The sequence below is a fragment of the Oxyura jamaicensis genome, chromosome 1 (genome assembly GCF_011077185.1).
Source record: "Oxyura jamaicensis isolate SHBP4307 breed ruddy duck chromosome 1, BPBGC_Ojam_1.0, whole genome shotgun sequence".
Classification (NCBI taxonomy): domain Eukaryota; kingdom Metazoa; phylum Chordata; class Aves; order Anseriformes; family Anatidae; genus Oxyura; species Oxyura jamaicensis.
In genome coordinates, this window is record NC_048893.1 from 52967355 (window position 1) to 52987888 (window position 20534).

General features: G+C 53.1%; 1 protein-coding gene and 1 long non-coding RNA gene across 5 annotated transcripts in view; one reads left to right on the forward strand and one right to left on the reverse strand.

Annotated features, from left to right (window-relative positions):
• Window positions 1–564: 564 nt before the first annotated feature.
• Window positions 565–20534, reverse strand: part of MGAT3 (beta-1,4-mannosyl-glycoprotein 4-beta-N-acetylglucosaminyltransferase) — a 23030-nt gene continuing 3060 nt past the window's right edge. The window contains exons 1-2 of one of the 4 annotated variants that reach the window (XM_035338902.1): window positions 19767–20058; window positions 565–3434 (exon numbers count right to left, since the gene is read on the reverse strand). In XM_035338902.1, coding sequence (XP_035194793.1) covers window positions 1928–3434; window positions 19767–19855 — 1596 coding nt within the window. In that variant the 5' untranslated portion in view covers window positions 19856–20058 and the 3' untranslated portion in view covers window positions 565–1927. Of the gene's footprint in view, window positions 3435–14372; window positions 14616–17715; window positions 17865–19766; window positions 20059–20534 lie in introns of those variants that run through there. The other 3 variants (XM_035338916.1, XM_035338910.1, XM_035338923.1) reach the window with 3 other exon arrangements.
• On the forward strand, window positions 20111–20534 carry LOC118173955. Its single transcript, XR_004754470.1, has 2 exons — window positions 20111–20308; window positions 20394–20534. It is a non-coding gene; the product is annotated as an uncharacterized LOC118173955 (long non-coding RNA).

Sequence of the window (20534 nt, forward strand, 5' to 3'; positions counted from 1 at the left end):
GATATTTTTGTACATGTTTTTCCCTTCTCTACAGAAGGGAATAGGAGGGAGAGAGAGATGCAAAGTCAGAATTTAAGCAAAAGGAACGAAACAGGCTGGACAACAAGAAAATATAGCCCTGATGGAGTGAATTAATGGCAATGGAAACCCCCCTGCTTCAGCACAGCTGTCCTGATGTCAGGGTCACTCGTCCTTATGACAACATTCTCCTCCTCCACACGATCCTCACTTCTTTGCTTGGAAGATGAGCCAATATTTCCACTGTAAGGCTAACAGAGCACGTTCATGGTTTTCACCCTCTTCCTACTGCAGACCAGGCTCTGGGCACCATGTCAAGCCATCTGCTAAGGAAGGGTGGTAAGGGTGGAAACGCCAATCTGCCTCCCCAATGAGCTGAATCAATCCAATACAGCGACAGGCCAGACCCTTCAGTGGCAAGCTCCGTGTGGACACGGGCCCACCAGCTGCAAGTAACATCACCCTACGTCCCCTCTCATTTGCATGGCCCAGCCTGGAAGTGTGGGCTACACATGCTGTCTGGATTACGTGATTATCCCAGAACAGTTTTTTTTGGCCCCAGGGGGAGTCTGCCCATGGCCCCTTTCTCTGTGAGTTCCCTCTCAACTTAAGAGCAGGCAGGTGGGTCCCATGCTTTGACATGCTTTGTGTTTCCCCACAACACCCATCGCTGACTCAGCTTTGCCCTTCTCCTCTCCTTTCCCCCATGGCAAGAAGGGATAGCCAGCATGTGTAAACAGCAGCCCTGCAACAGGCTACGGAGGCAGCTGAAGAGACACACAACAGTTCTGTGTGTCACACTCTGTTATGCGGAGATGATGCTCTCCCTGAACCTCTCCTATGCATTCCCCAAAATGTCATCCATGCCAAGACAGATCACAGCTTATGGATCTCACCATTTCCTGAAAACATACACACCCAAGCCCAGCCTATGCCCCCTTCCCTCCCAATACTGGTAACAAACATCCACGTGCATACCAAAACCATGCATGTTAGCACTCATGCACATAGGAAACCATGCACTTGTAAACATACACTCCCACCATCTGATTTAATCCCCTGCAGCTTATCCCAGCCCCGAAAGAAGCACATACGGCAGGGAAGATGCTTCAGCTCCAGTTGGCCAAGCCAGTGCAGCGTTGAGTGGGCAGGGGTGAAAAAGGAGTTAAAAAAAAAAAAAAGGTCAGCTTTCTCCTCTGCTTCCCATCTGCTTGCCTGCTTGCTCCAGGACTGGCAAAGCATCAGGCCAAGACACAGCCCAGGACAGACGCATTAAGTTTGTGGGAGGAGGCTGTGTACTGGGGAGAACACCGTGGAAGCAAAGGTTTCACCTTCCCCCAAGTACTTTGAATATAGAGGTATATAAAAAAATAAATGCATATTGAGATGCTTTTGCACATTCACTCATCCAAAAAAATGCCTGTGACACACACCTACACACATGACCACTCACATCAGTTTGTGCCTGCTGACTCACACGCTCACTGAATAGCCCAAACTCACATCTGTGCTTGCTCCGATCCACAGCAAACGAGGATGGATGGGAACAGCTGCCCTCTCTCCCCAGCAGACCTCCCCAGCCTCCCCTGGAGGAAAACCCACCAGCTGGATGCAGAGATTCTCCCCAGCCAGCAGGAAGGGTCCAGGAGATGAAGGGAAATCTTTATGCTACTGTCAGGGTAGGTCCTGCACCTCTCCCCTCCTCCTGCCCAGGCCTCCCTTCAGCTGACCGAGGAATTTGTGTCCCCAGGCATTACCCCAGGGAGAAGGGAGGAAGGGAGAGCAGAGACCATGGAGAAATGGCACACCCCACCTGGAATATAAAAAAAAAAAAAAGAAACAGACAAAAGACACCCGACTCTTTCCCTTTGTTGTAAAGTTCTGATTTCCCACATGAGTCCCAGTGGTCTCACCCAGCCCCCTCCGCTTTTCGGTACGGGTTCTCCAACAAGTAGTGGAATCGCTGGTAGTTCTTGAGCAGATACTTGGGAGCATACATGTGCTCCTTAGGGTCAGCAGGGGGATACTCCTGCGTAGTACCATCAAACCACCCACCAGTCCGGATCAGCTCCCGGATATAATTGAGGTCTCGTTTATCCTCGTAGTCACCCCAGCGGGGGAAGTCCCCATTCTGGGCTGACACCAGTTTGAAGTAGATCCCTTCTGGGGTGAAACACCAGGAGCAGTGCCAGCCAGCAAAGTGGAGGGGGCTGCCCAGCGACCACTGCACCAGGATGTGTCCTGTACTGTTCTCATACTGCCGAAAGCCAGGCATGGTGTAGTATTCGCGGCGCCGCAGACGGATGCCGTCAGTAGCGTAGACAGCCTGCAGCATCCCCATAGTGCAGCCTGAGACCACCTCCAAGGTGCCTGGTTGCTTCCAGAAGAAGCCATAGAGAGACTTGCGCATGTGAAAGGCAAAGGGCTCCGTCCAGCCGTCATAGAGCTTGAGGAAGAGGACACCATCACGGGCTGGGATCTCATCGGCATCATCAATGATGAAGACATCATCTGGGCGCAGGTTGCGGAGGCGAGAGACGCCGTCCCGGGTGAGAAAGGTGCGCAGGTAATCGTCAGCGATCCAGCCATCCTGGCGGCCACCGGCGGGGAAGTGGTCCAGGAAGACGTAGAGCACCTTGTGGCGGATGTAGTCGTAGGAGCCATTGAGGAGCATCTCGCGGAACTTGAGGGGCCGCGGCTCTCCGTAGGCCGTGAAGTTCGACTCGCACACCACAAAGACGTCCACCACGTCTCCCAGCTCGTGGAAGCGGACGTCCAGCAGGTCAAACTCATGGTTGATGTTGATAGCGTTGATGACCCGCCGGGGGGTCTCCCGCGGCACCAGGCGGTCCTTGGTGGGCAGGTTGGAGTACTGGACCACGGTGGGAACACCACAGCTGGGGCCATGCCAGCCCGGCAAGCACATACACTCCACCCACTTGCGCCTCTTGGTCTGGGAGCTTAGTGGCTTGCGAGCGGGCCGCCCCGAGGCCACGCCATCCGCTCGCTCCTCCGGCCGCCCTCCCGTGGGTGGCTTCTCCAACACCTTGGTGCCTGGTTTAAAGCAGACGCCGCCGGCTTTGGTGCGGACAAAGTATTCTGTTGTGTCTTCTGGCAGCACAAAGTTGGCCTTGTGCAGCTCTTCACTGGCTCTGCTGGGAGGCAGGGGCTGGAGCAAGGGCGAGTGGGAGTACAGGGGTGTGCGGAGCAGCTCTGCGCCCCCTGGCTCAGGGCTAACCTGAGGCGTGACGGGGGCATTGTTCCAGAAGAAGCTGGAGACAAGGTTGGGACTAAGTGAAGCCAGGTCCCGGGGGAAGGTGACATAGGAAAGGGCCTTCAGGAAGTGCAAGAAGGAGATGAGGCAGAGACCAGCCATGCAGAGAGTCAGAAAGAGCTTATGGCGTCTCATCTTCATCCTGTGGAAAAGCCACAAAAAGGAAAGTCATGGTCAGTAGTTACCGGGGTGCAAAATGTTTATCATTCATAGTAAGACAGGTTGGGGATGACAGAAAGCAAATACAAAACATCTCCCCCCTCCCTCTGCCAACTTCAGTGGGCCTCTTGCCTTGTCTGAGTTATGCCAAGTTGAGTCTCTTCTAGATCGGTTACAGTCCTATAATATCATAAAGACAGGAAAGGTGCTGGTGATGGGGTAGAGAGACAGGAAATTCAGGAAAACAAGAATTCACAATCTAGTGAACTCACCACACTTGGCAGATTTGTCCCGGTTCATTGACAGAAACAAATGCAGGCCTTCTCAGGCCTTCGATCACCAGAAGGTCAGGGGAAGATAAAGAGAGAGCAGAGAGCAAAAGGGATGAGAGGGAGTAGAGGGTAACACAGTTGAAACTCAGCCAGCATAAGAGAGGCTGTCTCAAGGGACTAAGATCATTAGCCAGGCTGCCAAGACCAGGAAAACACCTACACTCGCCAGACCTCTCCAATGTTTGCTCACAACACACACCCTAAAAAATCCTTGTTCCTAGGAAATGCTAGCTGAGTCCATATAGGGAACAGAGAAGGGAAAAAAAATAAAGGATTGTCGCTTTTACTCTCCTCTCCTTTCTCAAGTCCACTACGTCTCCAGATGTCTCCCTTTGCTTTTCATTTTCGATGGGCCAGATGGTAAGTTTTTCTGCATCTGGATCAAGGAGGCTATAAAAAAACACCTCACTGTCTCTGCTGGTAATACAGTGCTATCATGATTGATCCATGTCAAGCCAGCAAGAAGCCAGTGGTGCTCAGCCCTTTGAACAGCAAGAAATACAACCTTCATCCTCTCCCTACACCACCTCCCTTCCTCCAGCCCATGCCGCGAGTGTGGAGCTGCTGTCAGGCAGAAAAATGATTGAATACGACAATTCAGAAAAATTACAAAAAAAAAAAGAAAAAGGAAAAAAATAACCTCACTCAATAGTTCACCACGGAGAACAAGGAAAGGCATTTGCATTCTGCTGTTTAGGGAAGGCTGGGATGAAGACAGGCAGGAGAACAAGGCAGGAGAACAAGGCAACCTAAATGCCCTACGCAAAGCAGAGGCTACCTCTCCCCTCAGAAGCCCCTCAGAAGCACGAAACTCCCTATGTGGAGGCAGGCAAAGCTCCCTCCATACCCAGAAAACCCACCAGTCATTCTTCAATATGACGTGCTCCTCTACAGCAGTTCCCCACCACAGTCCTGCGCCCACACGCACACCTCAGCACCTCCTTCCAAGGCCAAAGGTCCACACGATGTGTACACCATACTCCATGCCATCACTTACAAACCCTGCATGGCACCCAGAGGCAGACCAAGCACCCAGCCCTAAGCCAGGGTGCTCCCCTTGCCCCCTCTGGGACTCCCTACAGCCCACATGTGTCCTGGGTGGGAATGGTGGGGAGAAGTGCCTGGCCCGCTCCTGCTGTGTGCAAGGGGAGCAAGTGAAGTACAGCAAGGCGCGTTTACTGATTAACTTGGGGAGAATTTAATGCTGAAGTGAAAAGCCATAAATTAGACAAATGGCAACTGCCCAAAGGAAAACATATCTGGGCTCCCAACCAAGGGCTCCAACATAGACTTTGATAGAGGGGTTGTCCATATTGATACCTTTCAGCTCAGCAGCAAGCCTTTCTAGATACTTCACAGTTGCTTTTTTAGTGCGAAAAGGCCATTCACTGGTGCCGCCCCGTGCTTAGGCAGTGGCATGAGGACTCCCATGTTAACGTGGTTGTTTCAGTGTGAGAGTGGGAAATGCAAGCCTGAAGCCTGCACAAAAGTTACAGCTTTGCTATTTCTTAATGTTTGTTATGGCTTCTGATAGATTTCGACACAGCACAGGGTGGCTGAAGGGCAGGATCCTGGCTTGCTGCACCCCAGGAAACCATCTTGTGAGGCCTGGGGCAGGAGGAAGAAATGGTGCCTCTCCTCACGGGGTCCCACTGGGGCAAATCCTCACTACCTCCCGCACCCACCCACCACAGCCCAGCTCCTGGGCAGCCACCTCTGTGGTGGCCCAGCCACGGAGGGCCTGGCTGTTCCCTTGTTCAAAGCTTGTGCTCGCTGTCAGGCATTCTTCAAGGGGGTGAACTGAGGCTGCAGACACCCCACAAGACCATTTAATTGTGCCCAGGGTATTTTTCTTTTCAAGGCTCAGTTGTCTTTCTGGAGCAGTGAGATCACTCACAGAGTCAAGGAGCATCCAGCACCTCTTCCTTGCACATCACCAATTTTGCTGTCCCGAGGTGTGGGGAAGAAGCTGAAAAGACTAAGTGAGCAGATGCTGCTAGGAGAAGACATCCCTTGCTGGTACATTAGTGCAGTTCTCTCCGATTGGGTATCCTGTGCTTCCTCTGAGGCATTACCTCAAGACATCATGTTGCTGAGGCTCAGGCAAGAAGAGCTGGCCTGCTCCATTAAGGCAATCCCAGTGGCTGCCAGTTAGTGCCGGCTTCACTCCAGTTCCTGTGGGACACACAGATGCATGGCAGCCAGCATCCTCTGGGCTGGACCAGCGCTGAGGGAATCAAACACGGCAGGTCTCCATCTTCTTCCCAGATGGCTGCGATGCTCCGCACGCCACAGGAAATCCCAGACAGAGGTTCTAACTCCCGGCATTTAACAAACCTCTTTGCTTTCTGGGATCCGGTGTGCCATGTCAACATAGCAGGATGCACGCTTTTAGGAAGTAAAGCATGTTTTCCTCACTTGACATTTGCATACATCACTATCTGTCAGGCTCAGCTCACGGCTCTGCAGCTCTTCACCCACCAGCGAAACTCAGCCCGTGCACGGCTGCGTTGTCTCCCTGCTATTGCAGTCTGCGTCTGGGAGAGCCGGGATGGTGCGCACAGCCCTCCCCTGCAGCTCTGCCAAAGCAAGCTGGCCCTGCAGTACCCTCTGCTGTTTTGCTGCCGACATTTCCCAGGAGGCAGTTTGCACTGCTCGGTTGCCTTTGTTAGGGAGTGGGAACATGAACCCGCTTCCTATCCCCCTCCTAGAAGGAGGGAAGCAAAGAAGCTGTGTCCTCTTCAAAACCTCTTCCCCGGGACCCACCTCCATTCTCACATGCCACGGATTCCTCTGTCAGGGAGTGGAGAGAGAGCTCATCCAGCCTTGGGTGGGCTGAGATGTTAAAAATCAGTCACGTATCCCTTCCCATATGCTCCGATCAGCATTGCAGCGAAAGATGTATCTTTGAGTGGTGGCTAATTGGAGACAAAGGCCAGCAGGGGAGGAAAACGTTATTACCCACCTTCCCCATCCAGAACATTTATATGTGGCTGAAATGAGAAAGGAGGTACCAGTCAGGGAGACATCTCAGCTTGTCATAAGAAACCCCAGCTGCTCTGTCACAAAGCAGCCATCAGTTACCAGGAACACAGAAAACAGCAAGAAGAGATTTCCCTTATGACAATTTTGAATGAGGAGAGAAAAAGAGTAAAGTTGATCTCAGGGAGAGAGATCAAGTTGCTGTCAGGTTTAAAGCTTCCCCCCCCCCCCCCCCCCCGTTGGTTTTATGTTCAAGTAGAAGACAAAGTCAGGAGCAGCGTGGACAGTCAGCTCCTTTAAGACAAAGCTCTTTAGGGAACATGCAATTATAAACAACTTCAGCAACATTCAGCCTCAGCAAGAGAAGCCTAAAGCTTCTTTTTGTAAGGGACCACCCTTGATATTTCCTTGCTTGAAGAAGGTATGTCTCTGCCATGCAGGCGAATGGCTTTCAAAGAATATAGATAGCTAGAAGTTGTGCACATGAGTTATTCCCAGGCACCTGTTACAGTTTTACTTCGTCGTTATATCAAGTGACCTGTTAATTTATACCATCCTGAAATCATATCCTGATTTTAAGGAGCAGGAGAGAAAAGATATGCACAGCTAAGAGCTGGCAAGTCACCCACCCTAATGTTCTCTTCTGGAGGACACTGGCAAGAGGCCATGCAACAGGCCGCTGGATGCATGATACCCCAGCCTCTGGCATGCTAGGGCACAGGACTTGAGACTCTCAGGACCTCTCCTGTAGTGACAGGGGAAAAAGCTGCTTATGAAGACAAGTCACAGCAGAAACTTTTAGTCGTGTCCCCCCCCAGTACAGAAATGCCCATATCCTCTGCCTGGAGTTATCCCTTAAGACCCATTCAGTATCATATTTGCCCATCACTCAGACACTTCAACACAATGCAATGACTCAAATCAGAATCACTTCCAGAATAAAATCCAGCACGATCTCCATCCTCTACCTCACACTGAGGGCCAAGCTGTCTCTCTGCTCTAGCTATGGACAAATATGAACGGATTCTTCACTTTTTAGTGACAGGTCTATCTCCCATTCACGGGACGCAGGAATCACATCATACATCAAGGTCACAGTATCTCAAAACACACCAAAATCTCTAATTACTTTTGATCTGCAAACACCCACAGAAGTAAGAAAAAAATATTTAAACTACATTTAATTTGTAAACAAATAGTAATTAGCTCTAGGACAGCACAACTTTAATTTGCTTAAGTATAAGAAGAGAAAGTTATCCTACAAAGCTGAACAGCACAGAAATTGGAGAGAAGCAGGATGTACCAGAACATCGGTAGTGCTCAGCACTTCTCTCACGTGAAGGATTTTCAGAGACTGCAAGCTATGAGGATGTTAGCAGGAAGTTCTGGGAGGGTCACAGTACAGGGTGGTTAGAATACAGGCAGGTCCACATACATTTCCATCCAAATTTCAGGAAGGGAAGGCATTATTCTTCCACCACCTTCATTATGAGTTACTGCCCGCAGCACCAATGCAAAACAGCAATACTTCATGCTATGCATTTCCTTTGCAGCTTTGAGGCAATCAACCACAAGGTGCCACTGACTCACTGCCAGCACAATCAGCTGGAGCAAGACATCCAGTACAATTACCCTTCAGGTAAGGTCAGGCAAAGGGAGAGCCAGGCTCTGTCTTAAGCATCTTCTCCCCCTTTCAACAAGGGGGCAAGGGGAGACATAACGTGACTGCTCTCAACCAGGTGTGGCCATAGCATCCGGATGACTTCCAGAGCTGCCATCCACTCACCAATGGGTGTCATCAAGCCAGGAAGAAATCTGGATGAAGAAAAAAAAACTAAAAGGGTGAATCTACACAAGGCCATGCTGAGGCTGGCCAGAGCACAACCGAGAAACCAAAGCATTGCCTTCCCCTTCCCACTGAGAGGGACACATGGCATATATCATGTCAACTACAAGCATCAGGTTTGTGTCCAAGGCCTAGCAATGCCTCAGCTGACCAGCATCACCTGTGGTCAAAGAAAGAAAAATGTCTCCTTCCCTATGCACTTTTGTAGGAAAAAGAAGTGCTCCAAGCCAAAAGCTTGGGTCTGCTAAATACTGAAACTAATGTGGATGCAGTGCAGATGCCTCAGCTTTTTTGCCCCGTTTTTTTTTTTTTTTCCCCCCCCTCCTCAAAGTACCATGTCCGCCCACCTCTTCACCTCCTAGAGGAATAACACTTTTGGATTCCACACCTTCCAGGAGCTTTGACTGCTTTGACTGTTCTCAAGAGGTATCTTGGCCAGCTCTTCAGTGGACTAAGCCTTTGTTATTTTAGATGCCACATCTCCAACCACAGCAAGATAGGTACCTGCTCCATGACGACGCAGCTCTTAACCTTCACTATAGAGCACGTGAGACCTGGCAATGAAGTGATCTTTGCTGATGGTGTGCTGTCTCAAGACTGATCACCCAGAAGTCACCAGAATAAGCCAACATCTGAACATCTTTGGAGTCCATTATAAATCCCTTCACTTGAACAGATTGTTCTTACTGTAACTACCATAATACTAATAGCAGCATAATTATATAATTCTCCAGCCCCCGGTTTAAAAGAAGATCTGCTCAGAGAAGACTAGAAAACTCTGCTGAAATCCAAGAAGGGCCTATGAGACACCAACTTAATTTTATCCAAGAAGTACTTGGACATCACAAGGGTATAGTACCGCATGTAAATGGAAACTTCAAGCTGGATTTCTAACTCTGCTGGAATCTAACAAATATTCTTCTTAGTGTCCTTCAGCTGTACCAGGCTCCCTTGTAACTAATCTCTCCCCATCCAAGGCCAGTCCCACCATAGGAATTCCCATGGTTCTAGAGATGCCTCAGTACACTCCGATCCTTCAGATGCTCTCAGAAGCCACAATTTTAATGTCTTAGCACCGCTAGGCTTAAGGACTCTATGCACTAAAGGAAAAATAGCACTTCTATCCTCTTTTCTCCTTCACTTACACCTGATATCCTGGAAGGACTCTTCCTCAACCCCGCTTACTGCCTCCTCAAAACACCCAGTTCCCTGAAGAGCGCTGCAATGGCTCTGGAAATTGCATCACCTCTTGGCCCTGAGACTGGGTCTCGGGACATCAGAGGGTGATCTGAGGGGTTGCTCACTGCACTCTATGGTGCCTAGACACATGCATGCACCTTCACAAACCCTCCAAGGATGGGAGGCCTTTCCCCCAGCCAAACAGTCCTGCTGCTTCAAGTGTTCAGTGATTATAGCAACGCAAAACGGAGCTCGCTGGTTCTGTTGCTTTTTGACTTGTGTCTTAGAAGGAAGGAATGCTCCATCATGAGACACGGAATACAAAAGGAAACTGGGATGAGACTACACCACTGCAGCTTACGTCTTCAGACAGTCCACGGGATAATCCAAGAAGTATTCAAGAACTCCCAGCTAGTTTCAGTGTCTTGCAGAGCGGGGCAGGACACAACCATTTTGTCAGAGGATAAAGAAAAATCATGCTTTCAGAGAGCAAGTGATGTGGGTGGAAACATAGGCCGTGGTTTCATAGGTTCTCTCCCCTCACTCACCACCATTGCAGCTCACCACCATTCAGTTGTCAGTATAATCGTATCAAAGTTAGCATTGTAAGCCCAAATCAGCAGCCAATCTAAGTTAAAAATAAACTTAGAGAAGTGCCTAGGGATGGGAACAAGCAGTTAACCAGCAGAAACTTCCTAAATGATTTCAGCAGTTCACATCTCACCAAAACTGTCATATCATATAGTTACATCCTCAGACACTTAGAGAATCGGGACATTTTTAAAGCATGGTTCATCTAACCAAGTCTCCAATGAAGCTCCCATTCAACTGCCACGAGCTAGATGACTTCTCCTGGCAGCATCAGGAAAGAAGAACATCTCAGGGAGGGATCTGGAAGAAGCAGCAGACAACTGCTTTCAAAGCAGACCCTGGCAGGCAGTCCACATATGTCAAGCAGGCGGGATACAAGTCAAGAATCCTGAGAACAGCACCAAAATGAGCAGCCGAGATTAAACTCGGAGCTGAGGCTGAGGGCACATAGCAGACATGCACCAGACCATGCAAGCGAGCAAAGAAAAGCAGGAGAGCTCCTGGGGACTGGGTGACAGCCCGAGGATCTGGGAGGTGCAGGTTGAGCAGACCAAAGGAGGGTGATTTAGATCTCCTGCAGGCTGGAGGGAGGCAGCTAAGGAAGGAATGAAGCAAGAAGCACTTGATGCCACAGTGATGGGCAGAGCACACAGACACAGACAGAAACCACGCTGCCTCCAGCTATTTTGGAATGGGTGGCAGTTGTTTGTGCATCCCCGGGATAAAAGCTCTTCAAGTTCGGTCAAGGAGGGGAATAATTAAGCCCCAGAAAGACAATAAATAAAGAGAGGCCATGGAGTAGCAGCGAGATCCTGGCGGCCACAGCGAAGAGCTGGCCCTCCATTCCCGCCCTCTTTCCTCCCCCATCCATCACCAACCACTTGGGGTTTGGCAGTGCGCTCATTTTCCCACAGTAGCCCATCTATTACTGTTTGGAAGAGCATTCCCAGACTCCTCCTTCCCCTCCTCCCCTTCTTTCAGGCCACAGGGGTCCTGCTTGGCAGCCCCCGGGTCCCCCTCTTCTCTGAATGCCTGGTGACCAGCCAACCCCACACAAAAAGCATTAACCCCTCTTCACCGGGAACAGCCAGAGAAACCTGGCTCCATGCTGAGAGGTTTCCCTAAGGTGCTTCTCTTTCCTTCCCCCCCCCATCTCCCCCCCTTCTCTTCCCCTTTCATTTTATTTCACAAAAACCAACCCCAGCCCTGGGAGCATTGCATCTTCCCGAGAACGTTACACCAACCCATGGGAATTTTTCTTGGACCAAGAACAGACCCCTTATTTATTTGTCTCTTCTGCCTTTGTTCTTCATTTCCTCTTTCAAGACTTAGGCAAGACCTCGACACAGTGCCGCCTGGATCTCCCGCTGCCGCTTCACTTGGTTATTATTTTCGGAAGGGAAGCGCTGATAGGCAGGGAGCTCTTCAGCACCTTCCCCCAAGGCAGAAGCGAACCAACCCAGACACCCACCGCTGGAGCGGGCAAAGGGCACGGGGCTCTGCAGAGCACCTTGGGCTCCGGCGTGCAGCCACAGCCCCCTGCTTATGTAATCCTCCTGATTGCAGCATCGCAGCCCCTCGGATTAAACCCACACGAATCAAATCTTCGGTAGCGGCTCTGTGTCGGTAACAGGCATATGGCACCACGAACAGGGGCAGTTTCCCAGAATGAAATCAAAAGCCTCCTAATGCACTTAACTGAGGGTCACATAAATCTCTTTTCTGCTTCCCACAGATGGCTGGATCTTGTTTACAGGCATTGCAGCAGGCCTGGGTCTCAACAATATGTTTACTTCTTCTGTGCAAACATCCCCTTTCACTAGGCAAAGCAGTGCCCTGATCTCCAGATTAAGCCAAGCGCCCAGGACTGAGAGCAGGTCATCCTGGGCATGACACAGACCTCGATACCCCCTCTTTTCCCACTCTTCCCTAACATTGCCTTACTTCTCAGGGAGAGACGAGGAGGAATTTTTGCATTTAGCCAGCTGCCAGCTTCCCCGACAGGAGGTAAAGCCGTGTAATGAAAGAAAGGGTTTTGTTTCAGGCTGAGAACCCGGCCACGGTCAGGTGGGACAGCACAGCCTGGCTGAGGGACCTCTGGTGATTACATGTCCAACTTCTCCCAAATGTTGGGGCCACAAACCAACAGCATGCGGATAAAAACAGGGAAGCCAAGCATTTCTGTTCAACAGAAGGACAGACCATGCGGTTTACTGCCACCACCTCTTGATTACAGGCCAAGTTCCTTTCCCTTTCCCTCCCCTTTCAGGTCTTCAATAACACAAACATTTATCTTGAACTCTGTTTCTGACAAATCAGCTGCCCGGCCACGCCAGCAATGAAGGAGAAGAGGAAGGCACTAAAAGTTACTGTATAAACACCCCCATGAGAGTCAGAGGTGAAGAGGAAGGATGTGCAATGCAGAGCAGACCACAGCCACGTTCCAGTCACCAGGACCACCTAAGCAGGAGCAGGATTATCCCACCTGCACGGCACAGCAACCTGCCACCTCAAGGCAGAGGGCCAAAGGGGATGAAGTGCATGTGGTACATGCAGCAATTCATCTTCGTGATGCTCCCCTGCTGCAAGAGCCTGAAAAAAAAAAAAAGAACACACCCCAATCCCCCACTGCCCTCAATTGGTTGCTCTTTAGGGTTTAATAACTGAGAAGTGATGGGAATTTCAGCAGTTTGTACAGGCTGCTGCTCAATCACCTTGTCTTCCAAGTCCACAGGTCCTGATGTTCTCTTGTAACATCCGATGTGCCGCGTCATGCCAAAGCAAAAAAAAAAAAAAAAATCACTTTGGCAGGACAACATGGGCCTTCAAAAACCAAAAGCATCCAAGCCTCTGAATATTTCAGAGCGCAGTGCTGATGATCCCTGCCCTAGATCCATTGCACAGCCCTGTAATTGAGTCAGGGACCAAATCCAAGGACTAGATTCACCGTCTCCAGCTTGACATCATCTCCTTGCTGCAAAGGCAGCACTCTGAACTCAGGAAGCCCCAGCCACAGAGATGCTCAGCAGAACACACCTGAACGGTGCAGAAACCAAATCGGCATTTTTATTTTTTTGTTGTTTTCAACAGAAACATCTACAAGGCGGTTCAGCTGCACAAAGGCAGACAAACATGGGCAGAAAGGAAACCCGCAGCACTTCCTGATCGCAAAGTGAGCGAACCTGGATGCCTGACAAGCTCCCCTTCCCTCCCCCCCAGTGCTCACGGGAAGCAAGAAGACTCTGTTCCAGAGCACAACTGCACTATAAATAATTCAAGAGACTACTAAATTATGCAAAAGCAATCCCATCGTCCCCCCCGGCCAGGCTGAACGCAGGTGTGGTCAACCCTTGCTCCAAAAGTTGCTGCTACACAGGGATTTCAAGGCCACGGGGGCTCCGTGCCAACAGCCCATCTACCAGAACACAGCGGCCGCTCGCTTACGGTCAGGCCTGCACCAAACAGCACGACGGGAGGTATCTGGGGACACCGGGCCGATGGGGAAACAGCAATTCCTTTGAGCCACCTCTTCTCCAGAGACCTCGCACGGCCCCGAGGGAAAAGCAGCAGCTCGTGTCCCCTCCAGGGCAGGCTGCGCCGTGCCACTTGCCTGCACGCATCGTGCCCATGCAGCGTTGGCACAGCAAGGCAGAGAGGGGACTGCTGTGGCAGGTGAAGAGGGAACTGAACATGCTCCGGAGGCAGCAAAGAGGAAACAGTTTAGCTAGCACAAACAACGCGTGGGGAAGGCTGAGCCGAAAGATGGAATCCCCTCCCTGCTTTTCTGCCCCGCTCTTTTTGCCCGAGGGAGATGCTGCCTCCCTGAGAAAAACAGGGCCACCGAGGTTTCCCCAGTGGCAGTGGGGACATTGATAACTGCGTGCCGATCACTCCGGGCTCTCCTGATTTACCCCGTGCAGCCACTTCTGTGAGCTCGGGACCCCCGGTACGCAGCACCGTCCACCTCCAGCCCTCCGTGGGCAACCCCTACCTCTTCCAGCTCCCACAGGCTCCAAGATGCATCCGTGCCCAACATGCTTGGTCTGCACGGGCCTCTGTCCTCCTCCTTTTCCCCGGTGCCCAGCTAGAAGCCTTCCTTCTGGCAGAGGAGGAACCAAAAGCACTGCCATAGCCCTCTCTTCAGCCTCAGCACAACCCGCTTAAAACCTCAGGGCTCCGGCTTACCTTCCCCTTCTCTCTTAAAGGGCTCGGCATCTGGGAGAGAGACTCCCCTTCCTGCCTGTTTGCCACGCTGTCTCAATTGCTTTCTGTGCGGTTCCAGTATCTGAGTGTCGAAACAGGGGATCCTAACGCAGATAAAGTCAGCGCGGCAGATACCTGCGCTTAGATCACAGGTTTCACAGTTGCCGAAGACGTTATGCAGTGGGTTTGATTTGCATTAGGTCTCTCAATGTGCTTCAAACCCGCTTGCTGAGGCTTTGGTTGCATGCAAAACACACACAAGGCAACACCCCGAGACAAATATGACCCCAAATCCTTACAGGGATGACAAAGTCTGATTATGCTCACTGACCCTGGCCCAATCTGCAAGGATTTGCACACCAAGGAAAAATGGCAGGGTGCTGGGATTATAGATTAGGCAGCAGATCAAGGAGGTGATAGCTGTGATGAGGAGGTCAGCAGGGTGCAAGCAGCGACTACAAGTTATCAATAACCCCTCAGGGCCCGCACCCAGCCCGTGGGTATCCTTCAGGATTTCTGAGATGGCCGGCAGCAAAGCAAGGACAAGAAGTGCCACGCTTTGGTCATCGCTCTCGTGCTCAGCCCCTGCCTGTGCTGCTCTGGGCACACCCCAGCCTTGCTCCTTGCCTCAATTTCCCTGTGTGGGAAAGGGGAACAACGCTTCTCTACCTCCAGCTAACGGGCTTGCTTAATTAAGAGAAGCTTAGCAGGTTGCTTCAAAGCTCTTGGAAGAAAACCTTTTAATAAAAGGCAATGCACCGAGATGATCCTCAGCAAGAGGAGCTGCCCCCACTGCCTCTCCCCCCTCTGGACGGTCACATCCACCTCTCCCACTGCTTGCAGGTTTCGCTTTAGAGACTTCTGGCAGAGCTCGGTTTGGTCACACACCCCAGTCACGGAGGATTTTTGCAAAAAGCCTATTCAGACACTGGCCCGGGCACTCCCTTAGCTGGGGAAACAGGAAATGTTAACCGAGCTCATCAAGCTGCCTATTCAACTGCAGGGGGGTGTTATCTTGGTATGAAAGGCTGAGGCCCCCACAGCAAGCAGCTCAGGTGACTGCTGCTATCCTCAAGCCGAGAATAATCACTTCCTAAATCACGGCTCAAGAACAAGCCCTTGTTTTTCTGTAAGGCAGCCAGTTCCCTTCGTGCTTTTTCTTCCTGCAGCCCGCCTGGTGAGAGCTCAGAGCTGCACTCCCTTTCGCCGGTCAGCTCTACCAGGCAAGTTTCTGAGCACAACAACATATCCACCCTGGTCCAGGCATTTGGAGGTACCTGCCGTGCTCAGAAGCAGCCTGGGGAAAGTAAAGGGTTTGCACTGCAGGGAGCGCAAAGAAATCAGCAGAGGAAGGTGAAGAAACCGTGCTTCTCTTCCTGAGAGCTGCAGCCAGAGTCCATTTCAGAGGGATGCAGGCACGGGGTGCTCTCGCACAGCCTACACCACTGCTCTGACACACAGCATCTCTTCCTGCCTCTTCCAGGAGGAGGGGGAGCTCAGCATCTCTGCCTGCAGCTCTGCCCCGATCCCTGGGAGAAGCACCTGGTCCTGGCACCCCCTGCAGCCCTGCTACTGCAGCACAGCCCAGTCCCAGCCGCACACTCCCCGAACTGCCCAAGCACCCCAAACCTGACCCAGAACCACTCACAATCCAGGTTTAGCGCCGCCACGCAGCTCTGCTCAGGCTCCTCACGGCCAGCCTGCAGCACAGACCTGACAGCACGGCCCACACGTGCGCTGCAGATGTGTCACCACCTCCCCGAGAGCATCCAGGCTGGAAACACTCGGCATTCCTAGGATGCACCCCACGTTACCCCTGCATCGCACTGCCTCCCCTAGATTTCAGACCCACTGTTAAGCTTCATTGGAGTACCACGAGATGCCATCCTGTCATCAGGTTAAATACAGCGTGGCCTGACTTCGCCGCACAACTGATGGGTGACAGTAGGGAAAAGCAGCTGGTGACAACTAGCCACACTCTTGCCTCTCCAGTCAGGGCTGGTAACTCAAACCAGCCCTTCTGAGCACCTTACATTGACCTAAGGATGTGAAGGCCTCTCTCTTGTGCCAGCCAGCACCCCCCCCGCAGCCCTCTCTGCCTGAGTTATTGTCAGCTGTACCAGCCTTCGTTAGCACCACCTCCTCCGGCTACGTCCCACTGATTGGGTCACAGATTCCAACAATGTACAAAGGGCTCATTTTAGAGCAAGTAACCCCACCTAAAACCTAAGCAGCCTTTAGAAATGAATGCTGGCTCAGCTCGCCCCATCTGTCCATCACCAAATTCACTCTTCCTTCCTCCACCCTTACGATCCAGTGCACGAGTGGGGGGAAAAAACAACAAAGACATCAATTTTTGATAGCAGGTGCACCCTAAAGATGCTGTTCTCAAGACAGGAGGAAGCTCAGACACAACACTCTGAAAACTCAGCTACAAACCCCGCCATGAGAGAGAGCTTATCTCTGCTTGCTGACAGGTCAAAGCAAGGGAGGGACAGAGAGGGAACTTGTCTGAACTAAGGTGTCCTTCACGCACTGAACACGCACAATAACACCCAAACCTGCTGTCCCGACCAGCTCCCGACTCCTGCACCCACGGCTGCTTATACATGCCAAGTTTACTGCAGCCATAAACCCCAGAAAAGGGCGAGTGTTCTCTTGTAAGCGTACCCAGCAGGAGTCGCGTGCGTTACCGCTTGCACCTAGCAAACACCCACCTAAGCCCGTCCCTTGAAGACGCACAGTACGCATGTGACACCCATCTGGCAGGCCACGAAGCCAGGCCGTATGCAACCACTTGTGCGTGGGAACGGGAGGGGAAGGATAAACACGGGGAGTACGAGAAACGCACAAGCACACAAACTTCACGCGGACGTTCCCCAAGCAAACTCGCCAAAGACAGCGGCCGTGCGCCTGGGGTATGTTAAGGGGGCTCTGCAACAGCAGAGCAGCCCCCAGAACAGCTCTTCCCATCCCCTGTTGGGCAGGAGTGCTCTAGATAAACAATGACAGTCATGGCCATCTCCTGAAGCACAAATACACCCAACTATTTTCTACCTCCTCTCCTTGACCACCTCGCTGAGGCAATCCTTGCATGCTGCACAGCCAACTCGTTCTTTCCCCAGCCTTACCGACATCGGCAGGGAAGGACAGAGGGACGCCGCGGCTCAGGCCCCGAACCCCATCTGGTTCGGGCTCCCCAGCTCTGGGCACCTCAGAGCAAAGGTGTGCAGGCAGGCAGGCGAGGCAGCAGCTGGGCAACTGCACTTGGAGCGAGGCAAGAAAGCGCACCTGCAGCAAATCCAAACCCCTCCCCTCTCCTAAGGATATAATTGCTGTATCCAAGGCATTAATAAACAAGCCGTGCAGGTACAACTGAGAGTCCTCACGGGGAGGGAATGCTGTACCTCGCAGTGGATTGCTTACCACTGCTGCAAAATCACCTGAGGGCGTACAAGGGCCATAAATCTACGAGGGACTTTTATGGCAACGCAGTGGCAGACTCCCAGCTTTGCTCCTGTTGGGCAGCTCGCGATGGCTTTCGTTCAAAGCCTGCTGTATATCGCTACAGGGAGCCTGCAGGCTCCCCAGGAATAGCTCACGGGACTGCTTCTCTCTCGGATGATGTTCCCAACACTACTACTGAGGCTGAAAATACAGCCCAGGTGCTACGGCTGTGCTCAGGGAGCTTTGGAGGCATGCTGGAGGGTGGGAATCTCCTGGGTTTTCCCTCCCCTCCGAGACAGCTCTTTGCTGTCCAAGGGTCAAGCAATGGTAAGTCCTGTGTGATTTCAGCTCTTCTCGGAGGAGCTGGCAGCAACCAGGACTTGCACGTGATTCAGGAGCCATGGGCTCCAGCTGGACTTGAACACCACGTCTGAGGGTGGGACCTACAGGTCACAGTAGCTGCTCTTTGAGAAGGGGGCCCGAAAAGTCCCCGCTGACTCACATCCTGCTGGGATGGGGCAAGCAGGAACAAGAGTAGGTGGGAATTTGAAATTCAGTTTGCACAGGGCTGGGGGTTCCTGGTGACTCAAGTCATACTTGTTAGCAGCCGTGCCACGGAGTGTTTTCTCGGGCTTGAACTTCCCACTCAAAGGGAGGGATTTGGCGTTAACTGGAGGGCCATTCTGTGGGAGGGGAGGTGCCCGGCACCCACACCGAGCTGCCTGCACAGGCTTCTCTTGTGGCCTGAGTGCTGCCTGGGGTGGAAGAAAAGCTCAAGACCCCAGCTTCAATGCCAGGAAGGAGCAGTGCTCCCAGGCAAGGCTCATGGAAACACAGCCTGTGGAAACCCCCCGGAGGAAAACCCCAGGATGAGGCACCGAGAGGTGCCTCTCTCCATCCTGCTCCCTCCCTTGCTGAGCTGTCTGAGCAAGTCCCGAGCCGCAGCAGCTGCCGCGTTCCCCATCACCCTTGTCACGCTCACCCAGGGAGCAAAACTCTCGCAAGGACAGCGCTGCACCAGCCCGTGCCACTCCAGCGGGGACATGCAGCTCTTCCCAGCCCACAAACAACCCAACACGAGCTGGGAGGACTCGGCTGCCCACATCCTTTTGCAGCCAGCTCTCATCTTGGGGGGCTCGTCGTGGGTCTGAAGCAAAGGAGCAGGGGGGAGACAGAGCAGGGCCGTTGGATGCTGACCACACGCTGTATTTGTCTGTGTGTTTTCCCTCCCACGCACGCACTCCTGTTACTCCTCGCTTGCTGCAGGCTTGGCACGCAGCCCCAGCCCGTGTCGTCCCCCCCCCGGCAGGCCGGGCCTGGGCTGCGGTGCCCCGGCCGGAGGCTGCCTCCATCCCCGGCAGCTGCGGGCAGGGGGCCGGCGGCATCGCCTCCCTCCTCCCCGCCGCCGCTGCTCCCTAGCGGGGGATGCTGGGATTATGGGGAGGGCGATGAGAAGGGGGGGATAAAAAAAGGCAAAAATAAACGCTAATATAAATAAATAACGAGAAGGAAGGGGGGGCTCGGCGGGGGCAGCCCCCCCCGGCGCTGCCCGCAGGGCATGACGCCGCAGCCACAACTCGCAGGTGGCGGCTGCGGGGAAAGGGGAACCGTGGAGGGGGGGGGGGGTCCCGCAGCCCCGGGGCAACTTCAGCGGGGAGGGTGCTCGCCCCCCGACCCCCCCTCTCCCTTTTTTCCCCCCTTCCCTCCCTTGTCCCCCAGGCCCCCGCTCACTCACCCCCGCCCGGCGCAGCGTCGGTGCCCGCCGGGCCCCCGGCGGGGCGAGGCTGCCGCTCGCCCCCGGCCCCTCCGCCGCCCCCCCGGCATGGCTCGGAGCCGGCCGCGGCGGAACGGGGCGAGGCGAGCCCGCAGCCCCCCGCCGCCTTCCTCCTCCTCCTCCTCCTGCTCGGGAGCGGAGCGGCCCGGCACGCCCGGCACCACCTCCTCCTTCTCCTCCCTCCGGCCGCGGAGAACGGCTGGGGCCGGGGATGCCGAGCCGAGCCGGGCTGCTGCAGCCCCTTTTGTGCCGCCCTCCCCGCCTGTCTCCTCCCCCGGCGCGCCCGACCGCCCCCCCCGGCTGCCACCGCCCCCCCCTCCCCCCCCCCCGGGGCAGCGGCCGGGCCGCCCCCCGCCTCCTTCCCCGCACAAAGGAGACCCCGAGGGGGGAGTTTCACCCCCGGGGGGGGCTTCCCCAACCCACACCGAGATACGGAGCAGCCCCGCAAACCGGTGTCCACCCCCTCCCCTTCCCAGCCCGGCGGTGCGGCAGCATCCCTCCCCGTGCGAGCGGAGGGAAGGAGCGCTCCTTGTTGTTGTTTATTTTTTTTTTTATTTATTTCTATTTATTTATTTTTTTCTAATGCAGGAGGCAAGAAGTGGGGATGTGCGAGCTGCTTTGCCCGGCGACGTGCAGGAAGTTTGCAGCGGTGCCAGAAATAGAGCCTGCGCCTGCACCCGAACCGCAAAAAAAAAAAAAAAAAAAAAAAAAAAAAAAAAAAAAAAAAAA